The 26,052-nt window shown below is 67.2% G+C and overlaps 2 protein-coding genes across 10 annotated transcripts in view; one reads left to right on the forward strand and one right to left on the reverse strand.

Moving 5' to 3' along the window:
• The window catches only part of NHSL2 (NHS like 2), a 32,724-nt gene extending 7,284 nt beyond the window's left edge, over positions 1 to 25,440 (reverse strand). For 3 of the 9 annotated variants that reach the window (XM_075763808.1, XM_075763807.1, XM_075763806.1), the window contains exons 1-2: positions 25,051 to 25,440; positions 35 to 187 (exon numbers count right to left, since the gene is read on the reverse strand). In XM_075763808.1, the coding sequence (XP_075619923.1) occupies positions 35 to 187; positions 25,051 to 25,315 (418 nt within the window). In that variant the 5' untranslated portion in view covers positions 25,316 to 25,440. Of the gene's footprint in view, positions 1 to 34; positions 188 to 2,660; positions 2,727 to 4,377; positions 4,522 to 7,564; positions 7,717 to 11,381; positions 11,562 to 23,648; positions 23,781 to 25,050 lie in introns of those variants that run through there. The other 6 variants (XM_075763812.1, XM_075763811.1, XM_075763815.1 and 3 more) reach the window with 5 other exon arrangements.
• Positions 1 to 26,052, forward strand: part of TSC22D3 (TSC22 domain family member 3) — a 430,696-nt gene that overhangs the window by 157,013 nt on the left and 247,631 nt on the right. The window lies entirely within an intron of this gene.

Consider the following 26,052-nt stretch of genomic DNA (forward strand, 5'->3'; position numbering starts at 1 on the left):
GCCACTGCCACCCGCCGGCCCCTGGCCCCGCTACCTTGCAGCAAGCTCTGGAGGTTGAGCTGGGCCTCCTGGTGCAGCTGCTCCATGCCCGGCGGGCGCCCGGCCGCCAGGAAGACGTTCACCGGCTGCTGCCATGACAGCTTGGTGTGAGCGGCTTTCTTGCTCTCCAGGTCCAGGTTAGAGGTGGCTGCGAGCAGGAGGGAGCAGAGTGAGAGCCGGGCAGGCAGCTCTCCACGAGCGCTGCCATGAGCTGCCGGCCGACGCCGCACGGCACAGCGTGCCATCCTGTCCTCGGTCTCTCCGGGAACGCGGGGACTGGGATGTGGCCGTGTCCTGGCCCCAGCAAAGCCACCCAGGCAGGCTGCTGCCAGGCGGGACCAGACCCCATCACCCCATCACTGCCACCGCCCCGGGGGCTGGACGCTGTCCCCGCGGGCTGCCAGGACGAGCCAGGAAGGGAGCAGGGTGAAACCGGGGAAGGAAGCGAGCCCTGTTGCCCCGGGTGACTGCCCGGTTGCTCCTGGGTGCAGGAAACGCCGCAGTGAAGCAACCTCCCGGCTGCAGAAGAGCAAAAATTGCAACCGAAAAGGAGGGAGCGAAGGGGACGCGGCGCCTTGCATCACACCGGTTTCAGCCTGCTCGGCGAGGTTAACACGCCCTGCCCCGTGGTGGACGCCCCACAAAGGTCTCCTGGGAAGGAAACCTCTGCGGGGATGGGCCAGGCACCTGCCCAGACCCTCTGAAACACCCCTACGGCTGGAAAAGTCCCTGGGAGAAGGATTTGGGCTTGCCAGGGAGCTGGCCGGGCTGGGAGCTGAGCAGTGCTCCGGCAAAGAGGCTTTGCCACAGGAACCCCTGCAGCCCCGGCACCTCTGCTCCGGAGCAGCGCTGGCCCCGGGCGGATGTGGGTTCCCAGCGCGGTTTTGCGCCGGAGCCAAGGGAGTGCCGCTGCCAGCACGCTGCCTGCCCGATGCACCCGAGCCCCGACCAGGGCAGCGAAGGCAGAGAGCGGGTTTGTGAGCTTTAAACAGGGGGCTCGTGGATGACCGGGGTCTCACCCCCAGGGATTTAGGGCTAATCCTTCTCCAGCTGCCCCTGGGGTGGGCAGAGGGACGGCCGCTGTCAGCACCAGGCGCTGCACGAGGTCACCCACCGGGCTGGGTGTCACCCCCGGGGAGCAGGGCCTGACGTCCCTTCGCCCTGCCGGGTAGCCAGGACATTCCCGCTTCGTGGGCCCGGCCGGGGGGATGCACATCCCGAGTTGGACTGAGGTTTTGCAGAGAAGAGCGGGGTGCCGGGACGCTGAGGGCTTCCCGATGCGCTGGGGGTGCAGGCAGGCTCATCCCCATCGGTCGAGGCACTCCTACTACCAGCGTGACAAACACTCCCCTCTGCCACCCGCAGCACACGAGGCCCGTCCCCAGCGAGCACAACACCACCCCAACTGCCAAAACGCAGCCGCCTCCGGCCCCGGCACCCTGGTCCGTGCCAGAGCCCGGCCGAGCTAGCGACAGCAATCCTGCTCGCCTGTGTGACGGCTAACAGCCCCGAAATGGGGTCGGGGTCCCCGGCAGCCCTTGCACAAGCCGCGTCCCCCTCTTCCTGCAGCGTTCGGTCAGCCGTGCCCCGGCTCACCCGGCACCCTGTCCCGAGCATCACCCCTGCGGCCTGCGGGCGCTGTCCTCCCCACCCTTCCTCCCCGCTCCGGCTGATCGAGCGGCAGAGCCTGCACAACGCCCAGCACCCGAAAGCAAGGTGCCACGTCCCTAGCCTAGTTACTTTTCTAATTTGTGTTACCATAACGACGTGCCTTAACACCAGGCTTTTTTTTTTTTTTTTTTCTCTCCTTTCTCCTTTAAATAATTTGACTCGTTTCCATATCAACCAAGAGGTGTCGGGGCGTGCGTGTGCGTGTGTGTAAACCACGCTGAGGCTTCGCCCAGCTGCAGAGCCCCAACCCGGAGGGCAGCACCACGCCGACGGGGACGAAGGTTTCCCCGCTCCGGGTGAACGCAGCCCCCTTTTCTCACACCGCACCGTGGCTTTGCCTCCTCTCACCTCCCAGTTCGGTGCCTGCCCGCTGGCGATGCCCGGAGGGGCCGGGGGTCCCGCAGAGGTGACGGCCGAAGGAGCCCTGTGGCCCGGCCTCTGGCTCGCCCCGTGTGCCCAGCTGTTCCCTGGGGACGGGAGCCGGGAGCGCAACTGGGCACGGGCAGGGCCGGGGCGTCTCCCCGAAACCCTGAGCTACAGCGCTGCACGGGGGGCAGGGACCAGACGTTCCCCTCTGCAGACCCCAGCCCCAACACACGCTCTCTTTGGCAAGGCGGGGGCTCCACTCACCCCCTCCATTTCTGAGCGCACCCCAAGGGCGGATCCCGTGCCCCGGCTCACTGCACCCCTCCGCCGGGCTCACACAGACCCAGCCTTCGGCCTCGGTGGGCGACGATGCTCCTCGCCTTCTGCCCACGCATCCCCCGGCAGCCGCCACCCCCCTGCAGACCCCGCAGCAGCTACGTGGCATCCCCCCCCCGGACTCGGGGACACCCCCAAAGCACAGCCTCCCGCCACCCCGCCATCTCCCCAAGCCACCGGGTGCCAGCATCCTGCCGGGGGGCAGCCCCCCCCGCCGCCCTCCCCGGAGCCGCAGTACAGGAGCTTACCTCCGCAGCCTCGGCCCCGCTGCCGGGGCACCCCGGGCACCCACCCCACGGGCTCCAACCACGTGGGCAAACCGCAGCACCGAAACCCGGGGCCGCCCTAGCGCAAAGCGGAAGTGTGCCCCGGCAGCTGGCGTGGGGGGGCCAGCACCCTGCCCTGCCCGTGCGAGCTGCAGGCAGGGAAGAGAGGGCAGCGTGGCCAGCTGGCGCTGGACGGAGGGGAAAAGGGCAGCGCGGGGTGGTCGGGGGGGTCCCTGCCCTGCAGGGCTTCCCATTCTTTGCAGACACGCACTCATTTGGGAACGCAAGCGAGCCGGTGCCGTCCTGAGCCGACGCAGCGGCGCGGGCATCGCCGAGGCACTGGCGGGGCTGGTTTCATCTTCCCAGCAGAAGCGGCAGCTGAGGAGGAGAAGGCGTGGGAAAGGGTGGACGAGCCAAGCATCCCTCCGGCAGCCCAGGCACCCCAAACCCACGTCCCGAGGGGCTGCACCGTGCTTGCACTACCCTGTGTGCAAGAGCAAGCCTAACACCCTCATGTTTTGGCTTTTGCTCCTTGGGAGCAGTCGCTCGGAGGGTGTTTTGGGCACAGCCCCGGCAGCCGCTCACAGCCCGACATCACACGGAAGCTCTGCGATGTGGTGCGAGGAGCCAGCAGCCCGGCTCGCCGCAGGGGCTGATAAAGCGGCGCTGCTGACAGCGGTCCCGACGGCCGGGCTCAGCAGCCCACCACGGGCTGGGTGCAAGAGCAGGTTTGGAATGTCTGTGCAAGCCACGGTGGCCACCTGCATCCCTGGGGCTCGGGATGCCCCAGCCGAGCCAGAGCGCCGGGCGGGAGGAGACGGCGGCCGGCAGGAACGGTGCAGCCGGAGCAGAGCCCGCTGCCCCTGGCAGTGACCCTCCTGCCGAGCTTATTGGTGACAGCCTTAGCGTATGAAATGCCGCCGCAGGGGCCCCCGGCCTGTGGGAAATGCCTGTGGGAGGTGAAGGGCGTCCTGGGAGAGCAGAGCCGGCAGGCCGGCTCCATCCCGCGCACCCCCCCCCAGCACTCTTGGCCTGAGCCTGGCCAGCCTCGCCGCTGGGGGGGAAACTGAGGCACGGCTAGGGGGGCTCACCCCGCACACAGCTCCCTGCTGGCGCCAGTCCCCGCTCCCTGCCCCGGGGCTTGTGGAGGGGAGCAGGCAGCAGCTCCAGCTCTGCCCGCAGACAGGCGCAGGCATGGGCAGAGGTGTCAAGCACAGGCGGCCGGAGCTGCCGGAGGCTGCTCCCCACGTGTCCCCGTGTCTCCCAGGGGGTCTGTCCCCTCCCGGGGCTGCAGGCTGGCAGCAGCGAGCTCTGCCCCTCACCCTGGGGCTGGATGCAGGGGCAGCGCTGGTGGGCAGGGCCACGGCAGCATCCCGCTGGGACGGTCCCCGCCGGGCTGCCCCAGGCAGGGGTGCGAGCCAGCACCGTGGGCCGCAGCGGGGGATGCTGCCTCTGTAACAGCTCGCGGCAGAGTCTTACTGAGTGCGAGCGAGTGTTCAGGCTTGGGACGCCGCGGCCACTGTGGGTGTATAAGGACCAGGGCTGAAGCCAAGGGGAGTTTGCTCCAAGGGGAGCTGGGCTTCACTCTCTCCTGGGAGAAAGTATCCCTGCAGGACCCCCAGCCACAGAGCGCAGAATACGTGCCCTCCGCGAGCACCTCCCCGAGTCACCCCCACTCCACACCAGCACCCTAATTTACCTATTGCCCAGGCATCCCGAATCCACAGGGAGATATTCGACAGAGCCATTAGAAGTTGTTTCAGTTCCGGCCGAAGCTCCCGTGAGATGATGCCTCTTGCTCAAGCTTGCCACCAAACTTTTCCTTCTCAAGCTCGCTCCAAGTGAGCGGGAAGCGCCGGCAATGCAGACGGTGCCGCTCGGCTCCTCGCTGCCGATGCAGAGGTACCACAGGAGTGATGTAACGGCAGCAGCAGGCGATGCACCATTAGCAGAGCAGCCATGGCAACGGGTATCGGCACAGCGGCAAGCCAGCTGCCGCCGTCGGTCCTAGCACACCGGAGGATGAGGACTGCAAACTTGGAGGCTGAGACTGATCCCACCAGCAACCCAAACCCCACTGGCAGGAGCCGATGCCTTGCAGTGCCGGCAACATATGCCACCGGCTTCGAGCAAGCGCCCCGGCCCGCTGCCGGCACCGCGACTGCTTGCTCCCGACGCGTGCGGCTTGATGACATTCCCTGTGGTACGGAGCCAAAGCGCACGCTGCTCTGCAACGAGCGGAGAGGAAGAGAAAAGAGCAAACAGCGGGAGCTGGCAGCGACAGCAGAAAGCGCCTCCTGTCCCAAACTCACCCCCTGCTGAACTCGGACCCGCCGGTCCAGCTGCCCGCCGGGATGCGGAGCAGCATCCGCGTGCGGCAGCTTGGGGCCGGATGCCTGCCCAGGTCCGAACGAGGTCCCAAAGCGACACTCCCCGCCGAACATCCACACACCCAATGCCACGAGGGAGCGTTGCTCACCGGGCAGACCTGCCTACCTTGGCGCAAGCGTTCGCCGCGTGCGGGCTGGAGCGTGCCCAAGATGAGCCCCTGTTGGGACGGTTGATGTACTGTGCCCTGTCCAAATCCGGACCCTCCCCGGGATGTCGTCCCTCCATTACACATCTTGTGGGCACCTCTTCGAGCGCTCAGCGAGGCAGGGCCATCCTTACAGACGTTTGACCTGCTGGTGGTTGAGGCCAGAGGGGCTGGAAGCTTTTTAGGGGGGTGCCCACGCCAGGACCCCGATGTTGCCCTGCACAGCACGTCTGCGTGCTCCTGAGCAGGTGCCCAGCAGGACCGTGGAGCACTGAAGAATAACACCACCCTGCTGCACCAAATCTGCCGGAGGCGCTCGGCTCTTCTCGCTCTCCCTGTTTAACATGCAATCAGCTGATTTTTGTACTGACAGGAGATAAAAGCACCACAGAAGTTGCTGGCAGGGGTGGTGGGTTTGGCAGCTGTGAGGGTCACTAAGCTCATGGGGAGAAGGCTGGATTATGTGAGAGCAGCAGCTGTGAAACAGCCAATAACATCACTGTCCATCAGTAGGGCTCAGAGTTAACGGTGTGCTGGGGCACTTTGCCTGCCTGGCCCTGTGATGGGATCTGGTAAAACAGATAAAGGCCCTCTTTCTCCAGCTGGATCCCAAGTGATCCATCACCTTTGTCTCGTGCCTTGTGCAGGGCAGGAGTGGACACGTGTGCTCCCCACGGATGGTGTCAGCCATGACCCCACACAGACTGGCCAGGGGGAGCCTCCTGCGATGGGGTGCCCCACTGCACTGGCACACGGTGACAGGGCAACAGCTGATGCCGGTCAAAGTCCCCACGAGCTGTGGCACCGCTGGCTTGGTGACCACCCTTGAGCCCGGCAGGTGCGGAGGGCGGGCGGGGGCCACCGGTGAAAAGCCGCGTTGAGGACGTTTGGCTCCGGCAACGCGAGCCGGGACCCCGTCAGGGAGTTTTGGCAGGCAGAGGAGGTGAGTGTGCTGCGGGGAGGGCTTGGCTGGCGAGCCTGGCACAGGAGGAGCCCCGGTGTGCCATCCGCCCGTGCTGTGGGGACGGGAACTGCCCGCGGCCACGCTCGCGGCAGGGCTTGGCCCGCTACCGCAGCCGGCCGAGATGAACTCACGCCGCTCCGTGCCAAGGGGCTGAGAGCCATCGCTCCCGAGGATGGAGCAGCAGCCCCAGCCCTGGTGGGGGCTGCTCCGGGCTCGGCCACAGGCGCTCTCGGCACCCTGCCTTTGCCATGCCGGAACCTGGCCGGACCCAGGTCCCGCAGCGAGGCGTCAGCCATGGGCGGCAGGATCAGACCCCTCGCAGCCCTTCTCCCAATCCCACCGCGGCTCCCTAGCAGCCTGGCTTCCCCCTCGTATCGCAACCCTTGCTCTCACGCGCTTCCCAGCCAAAAAACCAGATGCGAGCCTTTCCCAAGAGCCTCGGGAAACCCGGCACGGCAACCTGCCAGCCCCAGCCAGTCCTCGGCACCCCGGCACAGCACCGCTGCGTACCGCGGCCAAAGGCACCCCCAGGCGCAGGGTGGCCAAGGCCAGGTGCCCGCTAGCTTTGCCGCGGTGATGTCCCCAGCCTGGCTGGGGCTGTCTGGCGGCACGTGGATGCCCGGGGCAGCGCTCGCAGCTCTCCCAGGCACGCGGGCTGCCTGTGCTGGAGAGGCTGCAGCCCCTCGCCGGGCAGGGGTGCTTCCAGGAAAGCGCCATTTCCCCTGTGCCCGGCTGGTTTTACACTCCACGGGGCCGGGACAATGCGAGGAAGTCGCCTGAGAGGGGAACGCGGCCAGGCCCCAGGACAAAGGGGCCCGAGACGTGAAATCAGCCACAGCAGGAGCGATGGCGAGGGCAGTGAGAGCGGCGAGGGCCCTGGCTGACCCCAACGTTTGTGTCGATCCACGGTCCTGTGCTCCCCACGCCCGCCGCCACCAGCAAACAAGAGCAGCCGGGAGAGTACAGCACCACAGGGCTGGGCAGGATCCGTCCCAGCGGGGCTCAGCCCCAGCCTGAGGAGTGGTCGGTGGGACGCCAGGAGGGGGGTCTCTGTGCTTCTCTGCTTTGTCAGAGACCAAGGACGCCCCGACGGGCAGGGGAATGGTGGCAGGGATTTCAAAGGGAAGGGACACACCGCCATCGAGGCCAGGCTGGGAACGGGGGACAAGACCCGCACCGCCGGGCAGCACCGACCCTGCGGCTACTGCACAGCCTGCGGAGACGAGAGCCCCTGCATCCCCGTGCACGCCGTCACGCCAACGTCCTGCCCTGCAGGGCGAGGGCACCTGCAAACTCCCCCTCCCTCGCTGCCCGCTCCTCTCGGAGGATGCTGCCCGCTGCCTGCCCTGCCCGCGCTGCCTGCTCTGCCCGCGCTGCCTGCCTTACCTCCCCGGTGCCAGGGCGCCAGGAGCCACTCTGCCTTGGCCATGGCCGCAGGCGCAGGCGGGAGGGTGCTCGCTCCGGCCGCCCGGGAGCCCTTCAAAAACAGGCAGAGAGAAGTGAGCTTCCTTCGCCTTCCCCTCCCGCGGCCAGCTCCAGCCCGGGGGGAGAGGAAGCGACCAGGAACCGGCTGTTTGAGTCAGCGCCACAGCCCATTGTCCCGGCCCCGGCCCCTCTTCCTTTCCTGCCACCGGCCCGGGGGACGGATGGCGGAGGGGCCGTGGTTTTGCACAGCCCGTCCTCCGTCCCCCCACCCTGCAGCAGTTTGCCCGGGGGTCCTGCAAAGGCGGCGGGTCGGGGCAAAGGGGCTCGTCCCTCTGTCCGTACATCCCTGATGCAGCGCCCGGAGACGGGACGGGGTCCTGGGGGCCATGGCAAGGCTCCCCCCGGCTGAGCAGAGTCATGGAGCCAAAACATCCCCCAGCCACGTCCCGAGCAGCAACGGCGCATCTGAAAGCCACGGGTGACCCGGGGGGACACTGGCACGTGCTGTCTCATCTCCCCCAGCCGAGCACGGCTGTTCCGGCATGTCCCGGCTGGAGCAGCCGTCGGCATCCTCACCTGGAAATCAGCGCCCCGGAGCCCACCGCCGCCTCCCGGCTGGGTCGAGCTGCCTTCTCCCCCCAGCCTCCCAACACTTGTTAGCTAAAAAAAAGTGGGGGGCCTTTCTGAATTAACCTGACTTTGCCCTAGAAGCTGCAACAACCCCCAGAGCTTCTCGCTTTGGCTCCTTCCAAAAGCCGCGAGCGAGGGCTCCTCGGGGACCACTCACCCAGCGCCCCAGGGCTTCGTAAAGCTGAGCCTGCTTTTCCTGGGGGACGGAGGCCCCTGGGGGCCAGGGCTGCAGCAGACACAGGAATGCAGCCCTGAGCCCTGCCTTACTTCGGGAAGCGGCTCTGGGGCCGCTGGGGCAGCGTGGGCAGCACGTGCCTTGCCGGGGGCTGGTACCATCCCACCCCCCTGCCAGGCACCCAGCGACACCGCAGACCCAAATGATGGGATGGGTAAAGGACGGCAGATACCGGGAGAGTTCACTTCCACCCCCCAGCAACCCAGGCAGCACTTGCACGTGGCTCCGACAGACGAGGGGACAAGCAGACCTGCCCCAATGGACCGTTACAGTTACGGTGCCAGCCCAGGGCAGACGCGATAACTGGAGAGCTGCATCCCAGCGCCACCAGACCACGGAGCACAGAGACCTGCTAACTCATCACATCTGTTCCAGCAGCCTACGAGCACGCCGCCTTCTCTGACAAGCCCCTCCAACCACCACCACACTTGCAAGCAAGCATCCTGGGCGCGGGAGCACCCTGCTCAGCTCTTCCGGCGTGCAAGGAAAGGGTGCAGGGGGATGCGAGCCCCCACCAGCGTTAGAGCAGCATCCAAGATGCGTATGGGCCAAGCGGGCAGAGCTAAGGTTCGCAGGCCCCAGATTCACGCAGCCTTTCCCAGCCCATCAGGACACGAGGAAGGCTGGATTTTAACAATCAGGGATGCCAGTGCAAAGAGCCCTCCAGGCGCTGCCCTGTGCACGGGGCAGAAGAGCGATCCTGCCTGAGATGAGCCAAGGTACCTCCTGGTACGGCGGGTCCCTGCCCTCCTCTCCCCGCCGGTGGGCGTCCCACCCTGCCAGCGACCCAGACCCACTGCAGGGCTGCTGCTTATCAAGTTTCAGCTCCCTCCCCTCGGCAGATAAGCTCCGGCCTGGACCCGCCGCCGCCTCTCCACAAGGAAGCCCGTGCGTAGCTGCTCAGGAATGCCCAAGCCATTGAGGTCTCAGCAGCCTCAAGCCTAAATAGCCTGGGAGCACCCAAGTATTCGCCCCAGCTTCCCACCCAAGATGAGTTTCAAGCTGTCCAGTGTCAAATCCCATTCCTCCCTGCTCCCAGCAGCCAGGCACAGCTCTGCCGTCTCCCCAGGGGAGGCCAGGCACCAGGAGGAAGATCAGCTGGAGACCTCCGGGCTGGCACGGAGACGCACCCTGCACCCGAGGACGTATGAACCAGCTTTGGTGCAAAGGCTGGCCTCGCAAACCCACCTTGGGCCCTTCCCGGCAGCACTGGGAAGGCGATCTGCAGCTCCCAAGAATCCCTTTGATGATGCAGAAGTGCGATTAGCTCCCATCCCACTCTGAGCTGCACCGGACAGTTACAAGGGTGGGAGAGGCAGGCAGGGAGCAGGCCAGCATGCTGTGGTTCCCTCTGAGCCCAGCAGTCCTGCCGCTGCCCACCTCCTGTGGCCCGCGAGATGGGAGCCAAAGGCGACGTGCTGGGTACCGATCGGCACAGCATCCTTCATCCCTCAGGACCCGCCAGATCAGCGTCCCTCCTGATCCCCCATGCAACCCGAAGCTCTTTTGCCCCGTTTCAGTCCTTTGCAACAATTGCAACAACGGCGGCTGCAAAATTAGACAGAGACAGGCTGTACTTCCACCCCCTCTGCCCGCTAATTATTAAGCTGTGACAGTCACTTGGGCTGTGACAATCACTCCCCATTTTCTTGCAGTTTCTAAGCAATTTTCCCGAGGTCTCTCCCAGGGCTGGCAGATCCCTGCTGCCACTCGCACTGCTGCATCCCGGCTCTCGAGCCAGCGGCCAGGCAAAGGGCAGTGGGCACAGGAGCCGGGGCCAGCAGAGCCCGGCACGCTGCGCTCCGGGACACACGGGGAAACAGACCCCAGATGAGCCGGTGAGCCGGGAGCTGTGGCAGACCCCAGCATCCCGGGTCTTCAGGCATTTCCAGGAGCTGGGCTGGGTCAGGGAGGGGAGCCGGAGTCCCGGGTGTCTGGAAAGGGTTGCTGAACTGCCTGGGCCAGCCAGGTGGGGACAATGGAGTGACCGGACAGGTCCTGCCTGCTTGTTCAACCCAGCTTTTTTACAGGGCACCTGAGCTCGGCTGCCCGCTCCCAGCTCCGAGCGAGCCCTCCGCTCACGCTGCTCCCCCCAAATGCCCCCTGCAGATTCGCAGGGCTTTCTGCCTGCCTTAGGTGATTTATGGCATGAGGTCCCCCAGAGACACTCACCGCCTTTGCGATCGGGGGGAGAAGGGGGCTGGGGGCACGGGGGGCTATGCAGGCACGGGCTCCCTGCCTGGGCAGGACCCAGCTCTAGGGCCAGCAAGCGCAAGGCCTCCCCGCAGCCTGGGGATGGCTCCCCATCGTCGGAGCTGGCTCCCTGCAGCTCAGGGCTGGCTCCCCAATGTTAGAGATGGCTCTCTGCTGCTCAGGGCTGGCTCCCTGCAGCTCGGGGCTGGCTCCCCAATGTTAGAGATGGCTCCCCGCTGCTCGGGGCTGGCTCCCTGCAGCTCGGGGCTGGCTCCCCAACATTGGAGCAGGCTCTCCACTGCTCAGGGCTGGCTTCCTGCAGCTCAGGGCTGGCTCCCCAATGTTGGAGCCGGCTCCCCACAGCTCAGGGCTGGCTTCCCACTACCCGGGGTGCGGGCCAGCACCTGTTCCGCACGCCGGAGGACCGTGGTGGGCCCCACCGCCAGCCCCATCCCTCGCCATCCCCGCCAGCCAGGCCGAGCCCCAGCTGGAGGTGACCTCTCCCCGTGTCCTCCAAGCGACCCAAAGGGGCCGGGTGGCCCGGGGCGGGGGGGGGACACACACCCCCACCAACACACGGCGGCAGAGCCCGAGCCTCCCCCTCCCCTGCCGCTGCTGCGGCCGGCTCCATCCCAGCCCGCGGGGCCGGGGGGCGGCGGGGGCAGCGCGGGGGCAGCGCGGGGAGCGGGTCCGGTCCCGCCCCGTCCCGTCCCCCGGTACCTGTTGCTGAGCGCATCCTGCCCCGCCGCTGGCTGCGCGGCGCCTTCCGCTGCGCGTTGCCCATCCTCCGCCGCGGCTCGCCCGGCCCAGGTGGTCAGAGCGCCGCCGCCCCCGGGCCGCTCCCCGCCGGCTCCATGCCTCCCCCGCCGCCGGGCCCGCCGCGCCGCGCCGCCCCGCCGCGCCGAGCGGGGAGGAGCCGCCGGGCCGGGCCGGGCCGAGCCCAGCCGGGCCGCATCGCATCGCGCCGCACCGGGCGTCCCCCTCCCCGCCGCATCGGCCCGACCGCCCCCTCGGAGCCCGCCCGCCGCCGCGCCGGGGCCGCCGGGCCGCCGCGCTGCCGAGAGGCGCCCAATGGCGGCTGCTGCGGGGGACGGCCGGGGGCGGCGGGGCCGGGGGCGGCGGGGGGCGCGGGGCTGGGCAGCCCCCGGGGGGAATGGGGGCACCCCGGCTGGGGGGGACACCGGGACTGGGCGGCCCCCGGGGGGAATGGGGGCACCGGGACTGGGCGGCCCCCGGGGGGAATGGGGGCACCGGGACTGGGGGGGACACCGGGACTGGGCGGCCCCCGGGGGGAATGGGGGCACCGGGACTGGGCAGCCCCTGGGGAATGGGGGCACCCCGGCTGCGGGGGCACCGGGACTGGGCAGCCCCGGGGGGAATGGGGGCACCCCGGCTGGGGAGGGGTGCACTGGGACTGGTGGGGCTGGGGCCAGGTTGGGGGATCCTGGGGCTGGGCAGTCCCCGGGGGGTGTTGGGGCTGGGGGGGGACCCGAGGCTGGCCCTGCGGGCTGGCAGGCTGAGCAGGTCGTGGATGGGGGCAACAGGGAGCATGGCGCTCCGAGAGCAGCTTGAGCCGTGCACCGGTGCAGTGGGAGACAGGAGGGTGCGGGGTGAGCTCTTGGGGCTGGCACCCCGTGGGGAAAGCCCGTGTGAGAGCCATGGGACACGGCAAGAGCCAGGCCTGTGGGTGATGGGGTCTCTGGTCTGAGAAACGGGGTTTCTGGCTGGCAGCACCTCCAGCAGCCCCATCCCTGGCACTGAGCATCCTGGGCAGTGCCACATCTGCACAGGCTGAGCTGTGCTCGGGGACCCCCCATGAGAGGCTGCATGCCTGCATCAACTATTGCCCTTGGGCTGCTTCTTCCCCCAGCCCAAACCTCACCATATCCCTCTGATGGGGAAAAAACCTGCTCCCAGGTCAGGGGAAACTTGTTCAACGTGCCCTGGCCTCCAGCGAGCGAGCAGCCCTGTGCACCCAGGAGCCAGAGGTCCTCGGTGACGGCTCAGCCCGGCCGCTCCATCCCAGGCCAGAGCATCCCTTACACGCCGAAGCTCAGCATCCATGTAGTGACAGAAAGGACCAGAAAGCGCTGGGAGGTTGTTATGGAAACAGCCACAAATTGGATCAGTACTTGGCGCAAGGAGCGGTTTGTGTGACTGATGTGGGAGCAGGTGGGTGTGACAGCCGCAGCGGTGCGGGGGCCCTGCGGTGGCACCCCCAGCTCCCACGGCCCTGTGCTCTGCCCCCGTGCCGGGCCAGGGCTGCGGCAGCGCCTCGGCTCGTGGGGACAGCCCACGATGGGGCCGTGGGCAGGAGCTGCAGGCAGCGCAGGCGTACTCCCACCTTGCCCTGGCCTCCCCGCACTCTCCAGGAAGATGAAGGACCGAGGAGAGCCTGGGGTGGTCTGCACAAATGCCATTGAGAAAATACTTTCTCCCGTTCCCCCAAGCCCCCAGCCAAGCAAGGCACGCGGTGTCGAGTCAGGCTGCAGCAGCAACTCTGCAAACAGCCCCAGCGTGGGTCGTGGGGTCCACGATCCGACAGCACGGCTGTCTTTCCACACCCTGTCCTGGGGAGCCGAGCAAGCTACTCATCACTCCGAGCTACTTGTCACCTCTCGCGGTGAAGCCCTAGACCCCGTGTCCTCCTCCGAGCCCTGCGGGTGCACGCAGCTCGCCTGCGCTTTCCCAACTCCACGCTTCTTGCAGCCCCAGCCAGCTCCCCGCACGCTGCGAAGCGGCTCCCGGCCGGTCCTTCCCACCCACAGCAGAGGGGCACACCGTGCACAGGGACGCGCCGTGCACAGGGCCCGTGAAGGCAGCAGGGCACAAGCAGGGCACAAGCAGCCGAGTGCACCCCGGCGTGCCCTGGCTGCCCGCCGCGGGAATGGAGCGGGGGAAAAGCCCGTGTTGGCGGCTCTGTCCAGCCCCGAACACGGGGACCGTCTCTGTTTCTAACGTAGCCCCTCTCCTGGCTGAGAAATCAGCTTCTTTGAAGAAGCCATAAACACTCGCCAAGTGGACGAGCTGATTACTTTCTGGCCAAGAGATCGTGTTAAAAAATAATAATAAAGCAAGGCAGACGAGCTCATTGGAGAACAACGGCTTGGGGCCGGGCTGAGGCTGGGGGAGCGGGGCCAGGGCTGCACAGCACCGCGCAGGCGAGCGGCCAGCACCGTGCGTCGCTCCCAGGGCCGCGTCGGACGCTGAGGGGGTCCCACGTCCCGGCAGAGTGGGTGCTGGATGGGGCACGGCCACCGGCAGGGCCCCGGCCGAGCCCAGGACGCGGAGCCCCCGGCAGCCCCTCCGCTCGCCCCGCTGAAGGTGACCTGCCGTCCTGCACCGAGCTGTCCCTGCGAGGCCTGCCTGGCCCTGGCCGGGAATCTGCCTGCAGCGACGGAAAAGCTGGGCTGAAACTGCCGTGCCACCTCGTGTCCCCTCCGGGTTCTGCATTCCTGGGATTCCTCCAGTGCAACAACATATTTCCCTGCTCCGTGTCCCAGGAGCTGCACCCGGGACTGACTCGTCCTCCCCGGGACGGGGTGTTGCCAGCGCTGCCCCCCGTACTCCTGGTTTGCCCCTCGGCTGGAGGAACCGCCTGGCTCCCGCCGAGCAGCCGCGTCCCCTGCCGCAGCCTGTCGCTAAGCCGCGCGTGGGGTGGGCGTGCGGGGGGAGGCACGTCCTGCAAGCGCTGCGAGGGGCTGCACCGGTGTGCCCACCCCGCGCGCCCGAGCCCCCGAGCTCAGCGTAATGGTGCTCAGCTGCCTTATGGCCGTGGCACAGCCAGGCTCTTCTCCAGGCTCAGGACCACTGCTCTGCCCCCGCCAGCCGCTCAGCGGAGGGAAAACACACGGTGGGCTCAAGGCCGGGGTCCTCTGACGGCCACCGTGCCGCCAGCATGGGACAAGCTGCGAGGCCTCTGCTGCCCACGCAGAGGTCAGACCTGGGGGACGTGGGGACCCCGGCCCTGATCACCCCAGCAACCTGCACCCCCGGTCACCATGAGCTTCCCTGGCCTGGGAAAACTGAACGCACCCCAAAACAGCTGCGCCAGAGAACCAGCGCAGACCTGGACTGCCACCGTGTGCCGTGATGCCATCACTAGTTTGTGTCATTTATCAGCCCATCACGGGAGACACGGGGCGCAAGGCGTGGCACTGGCATCCCCCCCCACACGGCCACCAGATCCCCCAGCACCTCTGCCCGCAGCAGCGCAGGGACATCCCTCCCGAGGGGGTCCCTGGGGATGCTCCCTGCCCCAGCCGGAGCCCGTGGGGAGGAAGAGGAGGGCATGGGTGCTGCCCAGGGAGCAGAGGGCACTGCATCCCCCCGCGGGGCTCTGCCCTCTGTCACCATCGGTGCATCCCGGCGCTGCGAGCCCTCGCGTGACAGGCGGTGAGGCACCGAGCTGGCCCCATCCTGCCATCCCCTTCGCTCACCATGTGGGAAGGAGCCGAGCAGGCGGCTCTGCCGGCCCTGGCCATGTGGGCAAGCCCTGGGGCTGCCCGCTGCCAGCACCCACCTTTGCAGACAGCCACCCGTCCCATGCCATACACCCACCGTGCTCCCTGCCCTCGTTCTGCGGTGCTGCAGCCCCCTCTCTGGAGTGGGGCAGCGAGTCCAGCAGGCAGGGAGGAGGATAAAACTTCTACGTACCCAGCTCTGCCTCCTCCTCTTCCTCTTCTTGCAGGGACCGTGACCATGGGGGACGAAGGCTGCCCCACGCCCCACCAGCTGCTCTGAACCCCCATGGCCGCTCACGGAGTGAGCTGGTGGCTACCACGGCCGGGAGCGAGGGAACAGCCAAGGCGCCAACTCCGCCGCTCGCTAACGCTAACTCGATCCAGGTTTGCTGGGAGAAAGGCTGGATGGAAACGCTTCTCCCACCCCAGCCCAGGCCCTTCTTAAAGTTATAGCTACATGTCCCTGCTGCGGATGCCGGAGCCATGGAGACGGAGCGTCCCGTCAGCCTGCCCCCGCGGCACGGCTGCCAGCTGGCATCCCTCCGGCAGGTCCCGGGAGCCGCAACGAGGGGTGCGATCGGCGAGAGCCCTGCAGAGGAGATGCCACCCCACCACCGCTGCCGGGCCGGGCCGGCCCGCGTGGCTGCCGTGGGCAGCACCAACCTCCCCTCTCCTGTCATGCACAGGGATCAGGGCTTTGCTCCGGACTCCTGCCTGGAGCGGCTCGAGCAGCCCCCCTCGCCTGTCTGTGGGGAGGGGAGGGCCCCACAGCGCTCCCCACGCCTGCAGCAAGAGCTCCGGGCACAGGCATGCTCCCGGGGGTCTTCAGAAAGGCTTTAGGAGACCCTGGCCAAAGCGCAGGTGGCACAGACCGATGGGCACCACGCGCAGCCCAGCGCGACCCACCGATCTGCCTCTGGCTTCCCTTAACCACGGCCCTTCCCTGGGGCTGGACAACTCCCGGGGGAGCAGGGCGACGTGTGGGGCAGGCGAGGCATCCTGCCGCCCTGCCCTATGGGTGAGCAGGAACCTGGGGCCGGCGGGCAGCTTTCGCCAGTGCAAATCCCCCCCCAGCCTTTGGCCTGACTTCCAACCGAGCCCCCGGCACCGGGAGCCCTCGGGCTTTCCATGTAAGCACGAAACGAGCCATTCCCGTGCACGCAGTGTAGGCATCTGCCGCCTGTCCCGGCCAAACCGGGAAAAGAGGGTTTGCAAAGCCACGCTGCAAGGTCACACGGACCCGGCATGGGCTGTGGCGGGGAAGGCACCGGTGCTGGCAGCGTCCTCCGACAGCTCTCGTCCCGAGGCACCCGCTGCCAGTTCAGGTGTGCATTAGCCTCGCTTCACGCTCCCGCTGCCCGTTCTGCTTGCTGCAGCAGAAAGTCCCCATTAGCCTTTTTCTGCCGCTTCAGGAAATGATCTGGCAGCTTCTGCCTGTCTGCCAGCTCCGGCAAACAGCTCCTGGGCGTACGGCCCCGTCACTCAGGCAGTGAGTTGGGCACGTTCGGCAAGGCTGTGCATGCCCACGACGGGGCGCGTGAGCAGATCCACTGTATCCGAGATGCTGCCCGGCTGCTTGTGAGACAGCGGAGGGCGAGGATGCCAGGCGGCAGGCCTGGCACCACCGAAATGCGTCGCACGCACGGGTGCAGGCGAACCTGGCGTGCTGGCAATGCTGCACAGAGCACGAGCTGCCGTGCACCCACGAACCGCCTGCGTGTGGGTCATACGTGTGGTACGGGACGGGTCTGCCACATCCAGGCCAGACGGTGCAGGCAGGCCTGGAGGATTTTAAGGAGGAAACACAGCTCCATCCCACCACCACGCATGTTTTCCTACAGCGAGATACCATCTCCAGCCCCGGGCCTGGGGGCAGAGCCTGCCAAGCAGCTCCCCGGATGAACACACGCCATCACCGCCCTTCCCATTAGCAACATCCTGGCTGCTTTGGAGGGGCTCAGAGACCCTCCCTCTGCTCCGGCTCACTCGGGTACCCACCAGTCGACGGGGACTTCTGCCTCCTCCAGCCGCTGCCCAAACCTGGCCCGCCCACAGCCGGCGGGTTTCCCTCCTAGCGTGGGTTGCAATGGGATCCGCTGGAGCATCTCAGACTCCCGGCAGCGCTTTGCCAAAGTCTTTGGTCCCAGGGCTTGGTGGGGAGCAGCCTGAAGAAGCCTGGAGCCGGCCCCACAGCCCCCCCCGAGGCCGGCTGCACCCCATGGCCTTCCGGGAGGCAGCCATCCAGGCCCCCCCTTGGCTGGGCTCCCGGTGCGGGCAGGAAGGGAGCCTGTCCCACACAGGCAGCCCCTCGCAGGTGGCCCCGGCAGCCCACGCGCTGCCTGACAGCCGGGGACCACCCAGGAGGCTGCTGGCTGCCGGCCGCAGCCTGGGGAGGGGGAACACCCGGGGGGGCTGGCTGGAGCCGGGGAGCGTCTCCGTGCACCGGGCAGGGCTGTACCCACAAGCTGGATCTGCAAAGAGAGATCTGCCCCCCCTGCTTGGCAGGATGCGGCCACGCGAGACCCCCCGGGATGGCGATGGGCGAGCCCTGCCCGGCGGGGAGATGCCAGCGTCTGCTGGGGGCTGGGAAAGAGCCCCGGCACCCAGCGCTGCAGGCAGGGGAAGGGGACTGGGCAGACCCTGCTGGGCCTGGCAGCCACAGACGCATCAGGCAAGCTGCAAGGGATGGCGAAGGCATCCTGCGCGTGCATGGGGTTTGTCTCAGGGCTGACCCCACAGCAGCCAAGACCCCCCAGTTTCACTGCGCTCGGAGCAAGCGCTTTAAGACAACTCATGAGCATCTCTCCAGACACCGCCTTCCCCTCTCAGTGCCCCGGCAGTCAGGGGGCTGGTAACCTCGCCGGCACCTGCTGTGAGCTCCAAGAACCCCTTTCCTTTGGGATTTCAGAGACCATGAGAGCCAGGGACCAGCTGAGGTTCCTCCGAGAGCAGCCGGTGCGGAGTAGTGGCGGCACAGACCCTGACAGCCATTGCATGTGCAGGAGCCCCTCGCCTCTGCAACAGGCACGTGTGCACGCTCAGACACATACGGACACATAAGCACACGCGTGAGGATGGTGTTTGCCCTGCGCCGGGGATGTGGCGTGCCCAGGCTGAGTGCACAGCTGTCCCCATCCTCCCTCTGGCCTTGGGGACACTGAGGCACGATCCAAGCTCACGCTGGGGCCGTGCTGCTCGGTACGGGTGCGGCTGGTGACTTGAGGTGCCGGGAAGGGAGGAAAATTGCCACTGACAGCCACTGCCTGGTTAACTGGGTGAAGCAGCTTGTTCCCCCCAGCTGCTTCGATCTGCCATCACTAGATTAACTCGAGGGCTAACGACCCGCTCCTGCTCTCTGTACCACCCACCGTGCTCAGCCTCCCCCCACTGCTGAGCGGCTCCACTAAGGCTCCTGGAGCTGCGACCAGCTGCCAGCCGTCGCACCGTGCCACGCTGGCATCCGCGCCGGGGGCCAGGGCTCCGGCAGGAGGGGGTCGGTCACCCCGGCGTGCCGGCGGGTACTCACCCAGAGCCACGCGTGCGCCGCTGCCGGTGCCCAAAGCGCCAGCCTGCTCCCCTGCCGGCGGCATCCTGGTGCCCACGGTGGGCAGCTGTCCTCGCCGCCAGGCACGAGCGCAGGAGGAGGGCGGCGGAGCCCGCTGGCACGTGTGAGGAGAAGAAGAGCCGATTCTCCCGGCCAGCATACTCGTCCCGTTCAGCGCCGCGCCAGCTCTCGATCAATCCAGGCTTTGTGCTGCCAGCGAACGCCCCCGTGCCTGCGCGGTGGCCAGCGTGCTGCCCGGCCCCGTGCCAGCGGCCACGGGGTGCTGGGTATGGCCAGCGGGCATGGTGCTGGGCACCAGGTACCTGGGGAGCGTGGACCATGCTGGGAGCTGGCTATGAGTCCCCAAGGGACTGATGGGTTCTTAAGCAGCCAGGAGAGGTCCCTGGTGGGTCCCTGTGTGCCCCCACGCCCATCGGGGGCGAAGCAGCGGGTGCCCAGCACGCACAGGGTTGGCACGTGAGAGCCCTCGGTGGCATTTGGGCTTGCCGAGCGGTGCCAGGTACAGTCACAGCCCCCACGGGTGGCAGCGAGGCCACAGGCCATGCCTGGGGGGGTGCATGGGGCACCCCGCTGCACAGGGCTGTCAGTGTGGGGGTGTCATCGCCCTGCCGAGAGGCACAAGCCGCAGCCCTGGCACCCACAGACGGCACGCGGGGAGGCTGGCAGCCGGGGGGGGGGACAGGGCGGCATCAGCTGGGACAGCGAAGGCTGGGCGAGGGACACTGGGATGCGAGGGTCTAGGGGGGGAGGATGCCGGGCGCTGGGGTGCTGCGGGGTTTGGAGCCAGGACGTGTTGCTGGCGGCTCCATGGGCATCTCCTCCCCACACTGTGGCTGAGGGCACGGGCAGGGGCACTCCTGAAATCCCCGCTCACTGGGAGCCCAGGCCTGGGCTCGTGACATGGGGCAGGGCTACGGGGTGCCCTGAACGCCCCAGCACGTGGCCCTGTGCCCCACACCGGGGTGTGACGGGGCACTCCATGCACCGGCCCCATGTATTTCACAGCGGGGAACAGGGGTGGGAGCTCTGGCCATGCCGCCGGACGGGTCCCAGTCCCGGTCGGCAGTGGGGAGCCTGGCCCTGGGGTGAGCGGCTCCTGCCTTTCAGTTATTATGGTCTCAAGACGACCTTTGCTGCGCTCAGGAGCTGCACCACGTACTGTACGGAGATGGTCCACCAGCATCTGGCACCTGCCAACTAGGAAAGTCCTACAAATGGCAGGCGCCGGGGAGGACAAGCCGCTGATCCGCAGCAGCGCGGGTGCTTGTGGCATCACCCTGGGTCCAGTGCCTGGCACCACCGAGAAGCATCCTCGCGAGGCGGGACAGAGCCCTCCAGCCTGGCCCAGAGGTCACCTGCTCTCCAAAACACAGCCCCACCAGCTACCGGCGCTTTGCAAAGCACCCGGCTGAAGGGGCGAGCGGGAGGCCCTGCTGTGAGGCAGGATGCTCCTTTGGGCACCATCAGAAATCCAGGCAGCGAAATGACGCCCTGCCGCTCCTCGCTGCCCGGACAACCCGCACACACACTGTGGGGAGCGGTCCTGCCTGCGCACTCACACCTCGTCCTTCTCTGAGCCTCAAGGAGACCTCTGCAGCTAGAAAAACGGGTTGCCAAAGTGAGCTCCAACTCTTGCTTCCACATGGCGGTGAATGCATCCTTCAAACTGCTTTAAGATGACGCAAGCTGCTTTGGAGACACATAGTTGAAGCTAATCCATGTTCCTGTTCACCGTAACCACTGCCATGTTCACGGCCAATGGGATGCTGTAAGCGCTTCCTAAGAGGAACCACTCTACTGCAGAAGTACCGGTACTAAGGGAGTCCCTCTCAGCTCACACCGCAGGGACTGGCCCACGCAGGAGGAAACACGAACACCAGGGATGCGCGAGGCTGCAAGGGGACAGCGGTGGCCACCTTCCCTCGTAACTCCGTGCGCTTCTTGCTGGGTGACGGGGGTCCCGAGGACCTGCTGCCCCCAAGGGATGTGCTGACCCTCAGGGCCACAGCCCAGCTCCTGAGGAACGACCACCAGCCAGCTCAGCTCTCGTGCAAATCCTTTCGAAAGGCTACCCACGGGTGAAAACGCTTCCAGTGGGCAGCAGGATTTGAGTCCACCTAAGCAGGAATCCCAGCCCCAGCCAGACCCCAGCAGGGAGGGACACAGGTCACAGCAACGACCTGGAGATGCCACCCTCGACGCCAGCTCCCAGGACGTCCCGAGCACGTCCCCCCCACGCAGGGCCAGGCGCTGCAGGGACCGCACACCCACGGGCAGCGTGCGCTGCGGGGGGGACTGCAGTCCCGGAGGGTGGCAGAGCCCAGCCGGGAAGCTTCAGCGGTGTAGGGGAGCTGCTGCAAGGCAGGGATGGGGTCTCCTCCCAACCACCGCGCTGCCTGCACACGCAGGTCTGGAGAGCGGCTATCAGCCCACCGCTGAGGACGGCTATCAGCCAAAGCGGGTCCGGGTGGGAGACGTGCATTATTCATTTATGCGTCTCTTCGCCGAGCCGCTCCTGCAGACGGTTCCCGTTAAGAGGGAGGGTGCGGCTCTCCGCTCCCCCTCCTCTGGCAGCCGAACCCATCCGTCCCAGCCTTGGTCAGCTTCCCACCTCCCGCCCGCGCCGAGGCAGCCTTGGGGGAGCTGCGCCCTCCCCTCCGATGCTGAAATCACTGCCGGTTTAGAAAAAAGCAGGCAGAGGAAGTATCTTGGAGGTCTTGGAGGTTTTGGGGAGCTACTCTGCCCAGCAGAAGAGGCTGCAGCGGGTCGCGGCCAGGCTGAGCAGTGCTGGGCTCCCAGGGTGGGGATCTCTGCAAACTGCCCCGGCGTCGCTGTGGGGGCGAGCAGCCTTCACCCCGTGCTGGCCACAGCCTGCCCCGATGTCTGCGCCAGCCCTCACCCACCCAGCCAGGAGAGAGCGGGGCGGAGGGTGCGGGGGGCAGCAGCCCCGGGGCCGGCTGATGGCTCTGCCTCTCTCGATGGCTTGTTTCAAGACGAAGGCCGGGAGGTCAGAGGACGGTGAACGCCGCATATTTCGGCAAGAGCAGTAAACAGCTCCTCCTGCCAGCTCAGCCCAGAGCCTCTTCCAGAGAACCGTCCCCGCAGCTCTTCAGGGACGACAGTTTAAATAGCTCTCGGCGCCAGGCCCCCATCCTCTGCTTTGCTGAGATTTATTTCTAGAGCCGCTGGGTCCGGAGGAGAGAGGGCTGAGCCGGGAGCGCTGGCTTGTGTCACCCAGCCGGTGCCCATGGAGCCGCGTCCCGGTGCGCTGGGGGCTTTCCTGGGCTGCAAAGCGGCCCCCGCCTTCAGCGCCAAGTGCTCCCAGGGGAGCTGGGTTTAGTGCCACCCCTCTGAGACGTGGCCGTGCTGAGGGGAGCGGGACGGGCAGCCTGGTCCCCGCTCTGCTCTTGGCTGCAGCGGGACCCCAGCCCCCAGCCCCAGCATCCTCGCCTCCATGCACCAAGGGAGGCATCAGCACCAAGCTGCACCGGCAGGCAGGATGCGCCCAGCTCCCCGGGGACAGGCGCGCGCCCTCCCCGCTCCCATGCAACTGCCGATGAATAAGAGCAGAGGAATCCGACGGCCCTTGGCTGCCGTCTCGCACTGGAAACAACCACGCTGCCTCGTCAGATTAAGTGCTCCCCCGGCCTGTCGCCGTACGATTCCTTCGTCTGGCAGCAACGCTGCTACCCCGGCATCTCCCCCTCCTGATGAGGAAGACAGGGCAGCTCCCACCCGCTCACAGCCTCCGGACAGACGGACGGACACGTCCCGCTGCACAGTGCTGACCTGAGCTCCCCCGCCGCGGGACTAACCCAGCCCAGCAGAGATTGCAGCCAGCGCCGGGCTGGTGTTGGGATGGCACCCGCTGGCTCCCAGGGCCTGACCCATGGCTGTCCTTACAAGCTGGCCAGGCTGGACACGTCGCCTGGACCCCGCCGGCTGCATGAAGGCTACGCCGGGGCGCGTTTGGTCCTGGGTGATTTTCCCCTGCACCTCCCAGGGACAAGATGGGGTTTTATTCCAGTTTAAAAGGAGAAATGTGATTTTTGCCATTGAATCCTCCTCAAGAAATGGAAATGAGGAGAAGAAAAACCCCAAACCCCAAGTAGGGTGTTGTTAAACATTTGCTCCTCACTCAAGGGACTCTGCACGGTGCTGCAGCTCGGCGCACAGCACTCTCGCAGCCAAGGGCTGTCTCTGTTCTCCCCGCAGCACCGGGGCGCCGAGGGCTTGCAAAGAGCTCCTGTCCTCCAGAGACATGCACCGTTCCCCCGCGACAGGCTGATGCTGCAGCTCTTAGAAAAACAAACAGCAACTGAAACAGCAGTCGGAATTTTGTTCTTCCCCTAAATAAAGAGTTCAGTAAAACCAGAGGCTCCCGCATCCCTTTGGCCGCAGGAACAGCAGTGGTGGATGGATGAGGAACAGGCAGGAGGGTGGGTGGGTGGGTTGCTCTCCCCTCGGGGTCTGGGGAGAAATGCAAACCACCCCGCCGGAGCAGGGGTGAGGGGGAGGTACGGTGGGCACGGCTCCACTCGCTTTGCACCGCCCCAGCTATTCCCACAAAAAAATCAAAGCATTTTTATCACCACGCACCTCCGACCCCCAGCTAGCCAGCCAGCCAGGAGAGCCATGCCTGCACATCTGCATACATGCATATTCATGGCGGTCTAATGAGGAGCTGCAGCACCGGAGGACTATTTGCTCGCTGTGTTACGCACGCCGCTTCCAACTAGCCGTGGTGTTGCTCCACGAGAAACTCCAGGCGCACGGCACTGACGCGCAGCTGAAAACACAACCCGGGAGCTACAAACCCAACCTGCCCGCAGCAGCGGCTGCCTCCCCGCCCTCGCCACGCTGCGGCCGTCCCTGCCGTCCCCCACGCCATCCCACCCGCCTCCCGCCGCCACCACGGCAGCACGCAAGGCTCCCGCGGCCATCAAGAGCATTCCCAACCTGCCGGCCAGACGCGGGTGGCGAGGGGCCATCTGGTCACCGTCACGGCCAGCTCCTCCTCCGGGAGACACCGGTCCAGCACGTGGGGTGACAACGCCGCAGGGTTTGGCACTGCACCGGTGCTGTGCACAGGTCAGCCTGGGCGACCGTGGTACCTCCTTGTCCCCTCATTCCTCTACTGGCCGATGCACGGGACAGCAGGAGCTTCTTCTTACCCCGATAACCGATTTACTCCACCAGCATTTGCAAGAGCAGCGCATCTCCCAGGCTGAGGCTGAGCGCTCCGCTTGCTCTCTGCATCCGGGAAGCACGGCGCGAGGGTCTGGCAGTCATTTCCCATGGCTCCACGCAGACGGAGCAGCAAAACAGCGCTTGCAAGGGGGTTTGCAGAAAGCACAAGAGGCATGCGTTTTGCCAAGGGCCTGAGAAATGCGCTGCGCTTCTGGGGAAAACGTGCTCGAACAACACTCCCCCTCCCTGCCCCACAAAGCCTTTTAAAATAAACTTTTATAAACAATTCCAAAACGAGCTTATTTTAAGCTCCTCCGAAACAGGCTGCCTGCTTCTGACCCAGCACAGCAGCCTGTGCCAAACCGCTTGAAATGGGAAATGAAAGCAGTCCAGGCAAAAACAAACCCCGCTCGCTGCCAGGAGAGGGATGAGCAGACAGGACACCCGGGCTACAACTTGTCATTTTCCCTGGCCACACAAAACCCCAAGTGAAAGCTGCTCCACGCCAATCTGCGGCTGCACGCTGGCTGAAAGCACAGCGAGGGGATGGCCACCTCGGGCCCCTGCCCCGGGATGGGGCTGAAGCATCCAAGGCAAGGACCGCGGCACGGAGGCGAGGGCCAGCTCTCACAGCCCAGCGTCCCCGCTTTCCCGGAGAGCCTGGAATGAAACGGCCCCCGGTAATCGGGGACGCAGCGTGAAACGCGGGCTTGGCTGCCAGCCTGGAAAATGCCCACTGTGTGCGGGAAAATAAAGGCCAGGCAGAGGGAAAGGCTGCTGCTGAGCTGTCCCGACATCACCCCAACGCAACAGGTCGGCACGCTTCCCCAGCCTGCCCCAGCCACCGGCACGAAAAGGGCTTCGCGGTGGCATCGCCCCGCTCCCCGGCTCCACCAGACCCCCCCGCTCACGGAGCAGCAGCGACCTCGGCGGCAGGAGCCGGCGTGGGTCGGTCGGGCACCCCGGCGAGGGGAGGCGGGCACCCGGGGGGCCGCGTCGGAGGGATAGCAGCGGAGACCCCCGTGCACCGGGGACGGGACGGGATCCCTCTCGGAGCAGGGTGCAGCCCTGACGGGTGGCACCTCCCGGCCGCGCACCCCCCCCGGGGCTGGGGGACCCGGGGACCCCCCGGGGCGGCGGGGCGGGCCGGGCCGGGCGGGGGTCGCCTTACCTGGGGCGGCGTGCGCCCCCCGCAGCGGCCGGCCCCGCAGCAGCGCCTGCAGGCGGGCGGTTCGGCGGTGCAGCCGCCCGGTGCGGCGACCCAAGGCCAGGACGTGACCCTCGATGTCTCCCAGGAGGGCGAGCGAGTGGCCGCAGAGGTCGGCGAGCTGCCGGAGCAGGGTGAGAGCCGCCAGGCTACAGACGTCCCGCAGCTCGGCCAGCGGCACCGCCGACCGCCCCCGCCGCGGCACCACGCTCCGCTTGTAGAACGGCATGGTCCGGCTCGGCCTGGCCCGGCACGGCTCGGCCCGGCACGGGTCGGCACGGCACGGCTCGGCTCGGGTCGGCACGGCACGGCTCGGCTCGGCACGGCTCGGCTCGGCACGGCACGGCACGGCTCGGCTCGGGTCGGCACGGCACGGCTCGGCACGGCTCGGCGCGGCACGGCACGGCTCGGCTCGGCACGGCACGGCTCGGCACGGCCCGGCCCGGCCCGGCCCGGCTCTCCCCCGGCCAGCCCCGCGGCTGCGAGGGCTCTGCGCCGGCCGTAGCGCCGGGGCTCGGGGCCGGCCGGTGGGAGGAGGAGGAGGAGGAGGAGGAAGAGGAGGGAGGGGCGGCCCCGCTCGGGGATGCTCGGGCCGGCGGCGGGGCCCGCGGGCGCATCCCGGCAGCCGGGAGGGGGAAGAGCGGACCCGGCGCGGTGCGCTCCGGGCTGTCTGCCGGCGGGACCCCCCGGCGCTGGCACTGCTCGGGCTGGGGGCACGGCCACCCCCGGTGCCGGCTCGTCCCTGCCGGTGCCATTCGGGAGGGCACGGGCACCCCCCAGCTCCTGCCTTCCCCCCCATCAGCGGTTCCTCCCGTGCCGGCGCTGGCGGGGGGTGCAGGTCTTCCCACAGATCCCGCTCAGCCTCTCTGGGATTTTGGTCTGGGGCTTTGGGGTTGCCGTTCTCTGAGAGGAGGGCAGAAGCCCGATAGATGCAGCAGGGCAAGCACACTAATCTTGCCTTTTTCT

Source organism: Balearica regulorum, chromosome 11 (genome assembly GCF_011004875.1).
Source record: "Balearica regulorum gibbericeps isolate bBalReg1 chromosome 11, bBalReg1.pri, whole genome shotgun sequence".
Lineage (NCBI taxonomy): Eukaryota > Metazoa > Chordata > Aves > Gruiformes > Gruidae > Balearica > Balearica regulorum.